Source organism: Chrysemys picta, chromosome 6 (genome assembly GCF_011386835.1).
Source record: "Chrysemys picta bellii isolate R12L10 chromosome 6, ASM1138683v2, whole genome shotgun sequence".
Lineage (NCBI taxonomy): Eukaryota > Metazoa > Chordata > Testudines > Emydidae > Chrysemys > Chrysemys picta.
The window spans coordinates 89,921,202-89,933,063 of NC_088796.1; the positions used below are offsets into that span (position 1 = coordinate 89,921,202).

The 11,862-nt window shown below is 44.5% G+C and overlaps 1 protein-coding gene across 5 annotated transcripts in view; it reads right to left on the reverse strand.

The window, feature by feature from the left end:
* NTRK2 (neurotrophic receptor tyrosine kinase 2) overlaps positions 1–10,785 on the reverse strand; it is a 270,677-nt gene extending 259,892 nt beyond the window's left edge. For 3 of the 5 annotated variants that reach the window (XM_042854541.2, XM_065599437.1, XM_042854543.2), the window contains exon 1: positions 10,331–10,785. In XM_042854541.2, the coding sequence (XP_042710475.1) occupies positions 10,331–10,542 (212 nt within the window). In that variant the 5' untranslated portion in view covers positions 10,543–10,785. The remainder of the gene's footprint in view (positions 1–10,330) is intronic. The other 2 variants (XM_042854542.2, XM_005311872.4) reach the window with 2 other exon arrangements.
* Between the last annotated feature and the right edge of the window lie 1,077 nt (positions 10,786–11,862).

Sequence of the window (11,862 nt, forward strand, 5' to 3'; positions counted from 1 at the left end):
AAGAACAGGATCGAGTCCCTCTGTGAACGAAAAGGTAAAACCAACAGCAGAGAATAACTGACACTGCAGCATATTTAGAATAAAGCGACTTTTAAAAGGTACAACTAGACATATTTAGCCCTGCAGCCACCCTTGTAGGTGGCAGGAGAGTATACTTTTCTCTCTCCCCAGAAGCATATCGGTGCTAGCAAGGAGGATTCACCCTACTGAAGGGCAGCACTGGTTCCTGGGAGAGGTGATGCCCATTCTACAGCTATACCAGCCACCAGGCCCCCAGAAGAAGCAGGGCTTGATTGCAACAGGACAGCCACTCATATAACTTCTGTCTCCAGAGAATTCTCTTAGAACCCTCTGAACCTGTAACATGCCCCCTGATTTGAATGAGGTTCAGCTATGAGAAAACCAAGTCCTATCAAGCCCAAAGATTTTCCACTTCAGAGCTTGCAAACCCCAGTGCAAACTCAAGCTGTCTCCATATATTTGTAACCCAACAATGGGATCTAACCTAGAGGACTTTCACAGCTTTTTAAATACATACACCCTATGTTGTATTAAACAGATATTTACATTGAGCTTAATCTTGCAAACACACGTGCTTAATTTTGCTACAATGAGTAGTCCCACTGAAGTCAAAAAGGCTATTCACGGTAGTAAAAATAAGCATGTGCATTTGCAGGATCGGGGTCAGTATGTGCTCATTAATTTTCTCAAACTAATTTTTATACTAGGGATCACATACTTCACAGCTTGTATAGGCTGAACTCATTGTACACACAGGGTTCTTCTGTCTCCCTCCATCCCCTCCCAAGCTCCCTGTGGACCACCTTCCCATCCCCCTCTATTTCAGAGACTACCTGCAACTTCCCCCATTCCCTCCCTCACACCTGGGACTTGTGTGCCCCCCATTTTCCCCCTCACCCTGAGATAGGGGTTTTTGTGCCCCCCAAACCTCCACCACCACTTGCCAATCTCCCCCTGCCAGGGGTTCTATATGTGCCCCCTAGTCTCTCCACCTCCAGTACCTGAGTTCCCCATTCTCCCCTCATGCCAGCAGCTCTGTGTGCCCCCCATTCTCTCTTCCATCCCACCTTTCTCCCATGCCAGGGGCTCTGTGTTCCCCCTTATCCCTATATCAAGGTCCCCCAATCTCCACCCCCACCAGGGTTTGTGTGCTTTCCATTCCCCCATCCTCCCATTCCAGGGTCCAACATTATCCCCACCCCTATGGCAGGGGTTCTGTGTGCCCTGCTTATCCCCCTCCTCCCACGCCATGGTTCCCCATTCCGCCACAACCAGGGGCTCTCCATGCACCCCCATTACTCCCTTCCCCCACACCAGAGGCTGTCTCTCCTCCCCCATTTCCCCTGATTCTAGGACCTCTGTGTATCCTCCTTCCCCACCCTGCCTGTACTGTCTCCAGTTCCCCAGTCTGTCTCCCTCCTTCACGCACCAGAGGCTGTGTGTCTGCCTCAATTCCCCAGTTCCCCCCTAGGGTAACCAGACAGCAAGTGTGAAAAATTGGGACACGGGGTGGGGGGTAATAGGATCCTATATAAGAAAAAGACCTAAAAATCGGGACTGTCCCTATAAAATCGGGACATCTGGTCACCCTATTCCCCCTATACCTTCCCGTTCTCCCCTTTCCACCCTCATCCCCACAAGATAAATCATTCAGGGTGTCAAGAAGTTAAACTCTATTGGGAGGACAGGCAGAGAGGAGCAGGGATATTGTTATACTGGAAAGTGTTAATGGATGCCATCAACCAGCTGTTTGATCTATTGATCTATTTATGTTAATCAGGTGGCAGGCTCTTCCCCAATCTCCCTCTTTTGGTTTTTCAGTTTTCCTCAAAGTCAGTAGGGTTCTAGCCATTGATGCCTAGAACATCACCAGAAATTCTGGAATTGATCAGATTCAAAGTTCAAAAATTATTGCACTACAGAGAGACTTATAAAAGCCACCAAGTTGATCGTAAGGCTTTTGCAAACTTGGCCAAAAATAATTCAGTCAGAACCCTCTGACAGATTGTCCCATACAAACCTTAGCAATCTTCCCTTTTCACTGCTACCTTTAGCACACTAGCACCAGCAGCGCTAGTGGGTGTCTGGCTGCCACAGCACGTTCCCAGCTGCTGTGTAAACATACCCTTTCTCTCCCCCTGTTTGAGATTCCTGCCTCTTTCCTACTTCACAGAGCGCTGAAAGCACCTTCAATTTGCCACATCAAAGGCAGTGTTCTGTCACATTCTGCTGCCTTACAGGATGATCTGCCTCAATGTATAGGAACAGGTGAGCACAAAGCAGAATGTGCACAGGAACATGCCACCTCCTAGAGAGTGCAATAACCAAATGAATTGTTATTTGAAAGCACATAAGGACTGCAGCATCCACACACTTCCTTAGGGAGAAAAGGCTCTTACCTAAAGATCTGACAGCGTTCACATTGGGTAGGTTTACGCCAATCTAACTTACCTCGCTCAGGGGTGTGAAAAAAGGCTCCTTCCTCCCCCAAGCAATGCAAGTTTCACACTGTCCACACTGGCGCTATGTCAGCAGGAGATGTTTTCCTGCCAACATAACTTACGCTTCTCACTGAGTTGAAGTAAATATGCTGGCGGGAGGTCTTCCATTGGCACAGCGCATCTTCACCAAACATGCTACAGCAATGCAGCTGCATCAGTGCAGCTGTGTTGATGTAGCACTGTAGTGTAGACTAGCCCTGTGTCGGGGTGTGTTTGGAACCTGAATTAGGCAGCTAAACATTTATCCAGACTTATCCCTTCCAGAAAATCAGAATAAGTTGTCCTGATCCTCCAACCTTTTAATTCATAGTGATAGTGTCTTGTGTTTCATGTTGTTATCCAAGGCCCATGTACGCCACAGCAAAACTGACCTAACTTCTTCTACAAGACCCTTGCATTCTACAGCACTTCAGAATCTGCAGTAGCTACAGATAAACAGGAAAATGCAGGATTCAATCCAATGCTCATTGAAGTCAACGGGAGTCCTCCCACTGGGTCAGGCCCTTACGAAAATTAATATGAAAATAAATAAAGCAATTGATGCAGTACCCCTTCTGATACTTAATTTGATATTCATTTAAATTCATTTTATGTTGTCACTACATTTTTAATCTTCAGATTAAAAAAAAAAAGGTCAGAGTTAAAAAAGAACTTTAAAAAGTTAGCCGAATTCTGGGCCCAAAACCCTTGACAAGATCTCTTCCCTGCTAAACTCAGAAAAGCCAGGAAATTTAGCGATCAGGCTTCTTCCTTTCATCCTTAGTTCATTCTGCTCAGCCAATATGTTGCCGCACATATGCTCTATACCAGTGGTTCTCAACCAGGAGTCCGGGGACCCCTGGGGTGCCACAAGCAGGTTTCAGGGGGTCTGCCAAGCAGGGCCGACATTAGACTTGCTGGCACCCAGGGCAGAAAGCCGAAGCCCCACTGCATGGGGATGAGGCCCAGGGCCTCACGTCCTGCCAACCAGGGCTAAAGCTGAAGCCTGAGCAACTGAGCTTCATGGGGCCCCCTGTGGCATGGGGCTCCAGTAGTTGTTCTGCTTGGTATCCCCTGACACTGGTCATAGCTTTTATATGCAGAAAAACAGTTGTGGCACAAGTGGGCTGTGGAGTTTTTAATAGGATGTTGGGGGGGGCCTCAGAAAGAAAAAGGTTGAGAACACCTGCTCTATACACTGGGCCAAATACTTGTCCCATTGAAGTCACTAGAAGTTTTGCTGCTAACTTCAGTGGAGAGAGAATCTGTAACCATGCAGCTCCTTAAAGTTAAGGATATGCTTAAGTACTTTGCTGGATCAGGGCCAGAGTTATTAGCACCTTGCAGATCTGAGCTCCACAGACTATAGACTGTAGTAACACAGATTTGCTTCACAGGAGTCTTGCACCCGTGGGTCTGGTTGCAGGGCGAGAATTCTACCCCCACTTATGTCTGGGCATAACTTGTTTATTCAGGCCTTGGACAAGGGAGCAGCGAGGGAGGTTTAGGTTGGACATTAGGAAAAAGTTCCTGCCAGGGTGGTTAACACTGGAATAAATTGCCTAGGGAGGTTGTAGAATCTCCATCTCTGCAGATATTTAAGAATAGGTTAAATAAATGTCTATCAGGGATGGTCTAGACTGTATTTGGTCCTGCCATGAGGGCTTGGCCTGGACTCGATGACCTCTTAAGGTCCCTTCCAGTCCTAGAATCTATGAATCTATAAAGCAGAGGTACATCACCATCTGGATTGATCTACACTAGAAAAAGGACCAACTGGTGACAATAGATGTCAGCAACAGATGCAGATGATCAGGTATTGAACATAATTTATGTGCATGTTCAGCTGTTTCAACTGTACCTGTTAAAAGCAACAGAGGGTCCTGTGGCACCTTTAAGACTAACAGAAGTATTGGGAGCATAAGCTTTCGTGGGTAAGAACCTCACTTCTTGCATCTGAAGAAGTGAGGTTCTTACCCACGAAAGCTTATGCTCCCAATACTTCTGTTAGTCTTAAAGGTGCCACAGGACCCTCTGTTGCTTTTTACAGATTCAGACTAACACGGCTACCCCTCTGAAACTGTACCTGTTGACATCCATGATTAGCAATGAGTCATTTTTCTAGATATACTAAGTGTCGTAGATTGCAAATGTATATTTACAATATGGTTTACTTCATATGGCTCCTTTCACATCTGTATTCTGATTTCATAGCACCATAATAAAAAATCAGGTGAAAAAGTATCTGTACATATGAATTTAAGTTTTTTCATTTGTTTTGTGCACTTAGTTCACGTGAAAAGTGCATAGGACTGAGACACTGTTTCCAAGGCAGTAGATTCATGTGATTTTTCAACCGTTATATTCGTGTTTTTCAAATCTTCTTAAGTAATGACTAATGCATACAATGAACACTGTACCTGCACATTTCACTTTTTAAAGGAACACTTTCAGAATAAAAAAAAATTCTTTGACATCAATAAAGTATTAAAATAGTAAGAATCTTTAAAACTGATCTCTTTTTTTTTCTCCATGTATTCTTTACTTTTTTGCACTTATCTATGGCAGGACAATAAAATTAGACTAGTCATTTGTACTTCCAAGTTCTCATGTTCTCATATACTGCAGTGATTGGTTTGCAAACACTGAAGGAGGAAACCTGATATCCAAAATATGCAGCTTTCGCTGTTACTTTAGAGAATTAATTCAGAGGGAAAAAATTGATTACCTTTAGGTTTTGTAAAATTATTTTTCACAAAACCCAAGTTTGGGGTCTAAACTCCCTGACAGCATCCCCTTAAACTACCAGATAATACAGATAAAAAACACATGCTATCTGAAAAATATCAACCTTTGGATATTGAGGGCTGGCCCAATGGGCTGCTGTTCTACACTGGACTGAAAAAAAGACTGTTTAAATTCCATCCTGGCCTTAATCTTCTCCTCAGGAGCAAAGGAACTGGGATTGTGGTGGAGATAACATAAGCAGGACTCAGTCCTGCAGCTTTTTACTTACATGAGTAGTTTATGTAGTCCCACTGACTTTATAAAACTATTGGGCAAGTAAGGATTTACAGGATTAGAGATAATGTTTTGTAGGCCCAATCCTACATAGTGCTGAATGCTTTCTGGAGGGTGCTGAGCTCTGGAACGCAGCACTTCTCTGGAAGCATTCAGCACTTCATAGGAACCCATTCTTAAGGGCCAGCATTGACCAAGTTTCCAAAGGAATTCCATCCAGTTCTCACTAACTGGAAGGGCAAGGATTAAAACAATGGGCTTATGAGGGTTACATGGGAAACAAAGAGGAACCTGCACAAGAAAAACTAAACTTGTAATAATTTGGTAATTCCTATATCCTAAAAGGCAAACATATTTTTGAAAATGCTAATTTTCAGCTCATGGTAACTATTAAAAACAGATACTGAAACTCCTACAAACACAGGTTTTACAATGGAATCATGGCTAAATTCTTAACTCCTGGGATGTTAAGGAGTGTCATTATCGTCCATACTCTCTCTAATAATATGCAACCTGATACCTCCAGTTACTTCCTGTCTCCAAATCATCAGGAAGAACCTTCAATTCCAGCTAAACCATAGCATCCTATAGGGCCAAAGGTGGAAGGAGGGGAGTGGGGTTGGGCATCCTTCAAGACAATTTTACATTATATGTAATCTACAGCAAGAGACTAGAAATACAAAATGACAAAGACCAAAAATATGAACTGTACTTCATGTTAATGTAAGTAGGTTTTTTTCAACACACACTCAGAAGATGTATTAAATTATTTACTATGTAAATTACATAGTGTGCTTCTTTATTAACAATCCTAGAGAGGTTTATATAATTGCATCAGAAATTTACTTTGTGGTTTTTAAATGTACGTACACACAATACACTCTGTATTCTATATGGGAAGAGTTGAAAACTCACCTACTATTTTGTTGGCAAGTATTTCATTCTTAAATACACCAGTTAATTTTAAACAGTTGAATAGTCATAAATCAGCATGTTAATGACATGACTTTAGAGCTGCTAAACTAGGCCAGCAACATGCTGTATTGCAAGGAGATATTGATAGAAAGAGCTATGAACAACCACATACACTGATACCCTAACTGTATATTTTACTAAAGGAAGAATATTAGACTAGATCTTTAAAAATCTAAGAACTCTTAAGAGGCTCATTTACCATCCTATTGATATTTTAGCTCAAGTGATTTTGCAATGAAATATTTCTGTTCCATTGTGCCTGTAATATATGGATTTTGCTCTCTCCTGCTTTTGCTACTTAGCTCTTAGTGTGAGCAGCAGCTCTGCAATGGCTGATTTTATGATTCTAATTCAGAGTCTCACTTTGGAGTTTATTTTATCAGTAACACCAATATTATGAAACGATCATGTCACAAGTAGGTTACACTCTGTTATGGTACAGCAGAGTGGCTGCATGCTTTTCAGAATGTTTCCAGCACATGCCAGTGCCCTAAGTAACAGGATAAAATCAAATCCAATTATAGGCAAAGATTCTGAAGAATACTTCTATTTTATTCATTAAAATATAAATATGTGTTTGTGCCCAAATCACTGAGGAAGAAACAACATGGAAGATGATCATGCAGAACACACAGGGTGAAAGAAATTCACCCCTCCCCTCACAAAGCCTGGACTTTGTGGGCCTGATCAAAAGTGTATTGAAGTCAATGGAGGTCTTTCCACTGACTCCCGTGGGCTTTGGATCAGGCACTGTGTAAGGAATTAAGTAGGGACTGGGAAGATGGCATTTGCCTCTAAACTGTCACTTGCCTATGGGCTGGAATAGAAAGTCCAGTCCCCCTAAATCTATGCACTCTATGCTGGGATTTCAGGCTGCTGTATCTGGGTGTTTGTGGATCCTCTAGCCCCAGCCCCAGCTATCCCCCCACAACCCTCTCCTTCCTATTTGCAGCCAACCAAGAGTTCACCATGCACAGTTGTTCCACCCACAGCTTGCCCCATTCTCCACCTTGTACAGTCCCACCACAGGAATTAAGTCATACACAGGGCCCTCAGCCAGCTCTCTGCAATTGGGTGAGTTTAACCTAATGTAATTTCACATAAAACCTAACCCTTTAGTTATTACACACTCAAAATTCCCACTGGCTAAATGTCCCTGTCACAAAGTCCTTGCTCAGTCAAACTTCCCTGTAAGTCAATGGGAGTTTTGCCTAAAAACTGTAATATCTGTACCCAAATAAGAGTTGGGTGTGTGCAATAATGCAGAGTTGGCGTCAAGTTTTTCAGAAAAAGGGGAATGACCAGAAACTAAAGGCCTAATTCTACTGTCACACTTCCGTAATTCAATGGAGTTATGCCAGTGTAAAGCTATCATATATGAGTGCAGAACCAGACCTGAAGTTTACTGAATAGAGTGGAGTAGTATAGTCCATTATCATATCCTGTTACCTAAAATACAGCAGGCTGTGGAGCATTTCAAAATGTTTTATCTTTTTTGACTATATGAATATATCATATTAAGATGCATTCCTAGCATGTTTAATGCTTGCTGAGTTTCCACACGGAAATGATAGGAAAGCTATGGTAGTCTGGTTTTTAATTTATGTTTGCATCTTAAGGCCTGTCCATGATTTGATGTTAAAAAACAGTCTAAATGTTTTCTATCTTAAATATGTGCACTAGTATGCTGGGAAATCAGTGATTTGAAGTTATTTTTATATCCCCAATCACAACAAAATGTAACATCACAAGGTGATATAGTGGAAATGGAAAAGATATGGAAAGACAAATGATGATGCTGATGAAAAAATACAGAAAGGAAAAAATCAACTGATAGAAATTAAAATCTAAACAGCAAAATATATATTTTAAGTTGATCAAGCTTGCCAAATATATTTACACATGGGTTCTTTTCTCTGTCTTTTCAAATGGAGGATTTCAAATTCTGAGGAAAAACTGCTAAGTTATTGCTACATTGAAGATATTTGATAATAGGGAAGATGGTAGAGTGATGGTACATGGCATGGAAGGATTTTTTTTTCCCCAGGAGAAGCAACCTACAGAATATTAAACAAACATCTGCAATGATCATTCCTGCCATAGCCTAGAAATAATACTTAATTCTGTTACGTGCATTCAAAAATAAATAGATCTACAAAATGTAGGCCCTGCATTACTAGGAGTGAATGTCTCCAGCCCTTCCCTCTGCCATGCACACACTGGCAAATACAGCAAGAGATTTCCATGTAGTTTTTGGCAAAAAGATCATGGTACCTTGTACACTAAAAATACTGTAGGGAACAATACATCAGTGGGTAGGTATGAGCAGAACAAGATAGCCTTAGAGGTATTTTCCATCTCTAACTTCTACAATTCTATTATCCAAAATGTGGATCCTTGAGTCTTAATCATGCAGTCCTTTCTCAGATAAAACATCTATTCATTTCAGTGAGAAGGTAGCCTGCCAAAGTATAGAATGCAGGATCAGGCCCCAAGCAGGAACACAACCCACTACTACATAGGTCTCAACTGCAGTCTGGCTCACAATGGCTGAAGTTGAAAAACCTCTTGCACCCACTTGTCAAAGCCCCATAAATAATATCATGGTACAATACTTGCTTACAACTAGGGGGAAACGAGTGTGGTTCTGCATTCACATTCAGACTCAACATTGCATCTTTGCTCGCTACCTTACAGAAAAGGAGCATGTGCAATAGGAGCTTACACACATACTATCCAGTGAGGAGCCAGTCCTCATTCTACTCTGTCAGAATGCGCTACTTCCATTTAAAAAAGCAAAGAAAACAAAATGGTCAAATTTTTGATTGGGGAAAGAGTGACCCATCAAAATTTTCTGTTTGCATGAATAGGAAGAACATATAGAATTGGGACATAGAGGCCCCAATTAATGTATTGTCTAGAAGAGAGGTGGAATATGTGTAGTGTAGTAATTCTTTACTGATCTGTAACAATCTGTAAAAAAGAAGGATAAAGTGATAGCTACATGTACATTACTGCCTCTCTCAAGAAAAATCTGACAGAGAAGAATTTTCTGATAACACATTGGCCTTGTACTAAAATCAGCACTATCTGTGTACTATACTGCTTTATTATCTAACTTATTCCCAGGAAACTGTACCAAGGGCAATTAAGATTTATAATCTAAATGGTTTCGAAATTATATCTCTGGGAAGTCAAGTCTAAATTAAATCATACCAGGCTTTTAGGCTTCCCACGATCACATTTTCCAACTGAGCAAGTGCCTTTCAATGCAGAGAACTTCTCCTCTTACAGATCGTTCAGAATCTTTCCTTAAGCAAAACCTCCTTTCCTATTGTTGGTGTCCTTCTCATAACGAAATGACTAAAAATATTGGTTACTGTTGAGACTTGCAAAAGAGATGCTGCAAGGAAAATGTGAGCATCATTTCTGCAAGCCTTAGAGGCAAGCAATACAAAATGTAAGTGGTTCTCTCATATCTACATACTAAGGAGATTCTCAGTCTCTTTACCCATACACTCTCTCTCGCTCCCTCTCTCTAGGGAGGCAAATTGACATATACACATACAAAAAATAAAACGATTAATTATATTAATTCTCTGATACACACATGTATTGTCTGTGTGTGTATGCACAGAAAGAGAGAATATACATACACAAGCATAATACAGTATTATAATATAACGAAAATTAAATAAAATTAGAACTGGAGAGACAGGTGGAGGATTTCTTCCGCGTTTCTGCCCAGATCCCCGGTGCCCAGCAGGTTCCCCTCCGCTAGCTCGGGGCTCTCCCCGCGGGAGCAGCCAGTGCCCAGCCCCTGCGCTACTCACATGTCGGTGATGTTCTCCCGCTCGGCGCTCCCCTCCAGGACCGGGAAGGACACGATGCCCGGCGCGGGCTCGCTGCACCAGATCCGCGAGGCGCTGCATGTGCAAGGCGCCGGGCAGGCGAGCAAAGCCCTCCAGGAGCCCAGCACCAGGCAGCAGAAGCCCCAGAGCCGGGCCAGGCCGGGCCCCTGCCACCTCCTCCGCCAGGACACCATGCTGCCCCGATCAATCCAGCGCTGCCCGCTGCCCCGACGGCCTCCTCCAGCGACCGTCCCGGCGTCTGCGGAGCGTCCTGGGCGCTTCAGAGCGGCTGGGACTCGGGCATCTTGCTGCGGGAGGGCTCGGTGCCGGCCCCGGCTGGGCTCACATGGGCGCGCTGGGCCGGGCAGGAGCGACGCCTCCGCTCCCCGCTGCCTGCCCGGGCTCCCCGGAGCCGCTCGGGGCGAGCGCGGGAGGCGGCGGAGCTGGAGGGGAGAGAGACACTGGTGAGAACTGAGCCAGGACTGGCCCCGGCAGCGTCGGGGGCAGGAGGAGAAACCTGCCCCGAGAGCTCAGCGCGGGTTCCTGACGGGCACCCGGGGCAGGGACCGTTCCCTCCTGGGCAGCTGCCCCTGCAGTGGGGACGCGGCTCCGGCGCCGAGCGCAGCCCGGGCAGCGGCAACTCCTCGGCTCCCGATGATGCTGCAAAACGCCGGGCGGAGCGGGGAGCGCGCGGGACCCGGCGAGGGGGGCAGCGGGTCACCCGGGCGGGCTGGGGGCTGCAAGGGGGCGAGTGGCTGATGCTCCTACCTGCGGGGGCGCTGCCTGCTCCGGCCGCTGCTGCCTGGGGGAGAGGAATCGGCGCGCTGCTGCTGCCGGGGGGCTCGCGGCTCCTGGCTCTGCCCTTTACGCACCGTCTCCTTCCTCCAGCTGATAATAAAGCAGCCCAGGCTCCAGCTCCAGCCCAAGCTCAGGAGCTGCTGGCAAAGTGACGTGGGGCTGACGCAGAGAGGGGCAGAAACTCCATAAAATGAGCCTGAAATTCCAAAAAAAAAAAAAAAAAGAGAGAGAGAGAAGACAAAAGCAACCAGGGGCGAGAGAGGGATGGAGAGGAGGGGAGAGAGAGGAGGGTGCTAGAACAAGATGCCAATAGGCAAGCTGGAGTCTATACACATACAAACAATCACACACACACACACACACCAGAGAGAGGTCAACCACCAGCACGGTCCCTCTTTTGAACCCTCCGGGCTTTGCTGTGTAAGAAATCAAAGCGTGATTTTCCGAACTCCAGCAATGCATCCTTCCCATCCCCAGAAAGATACACGAAGACGTGATGTGCATGGGAAAGGGAGCCTTTTTCGCCACAGCGTAGGGCTCCACGTTGCATTGGCTTGGCTAGATACTTTCTAATATCAACATTATGGCTTTCTACATAGATCGCTCCGAACAGGCTTTCTGTGTCCGACTCACTGAGCATAATAACTAGTTAAGAAACCGTTTTGGACAGCTCAGTTTATTGGTGTTTTTCCTTTTTGAATGCAGTTAGTCCCGCA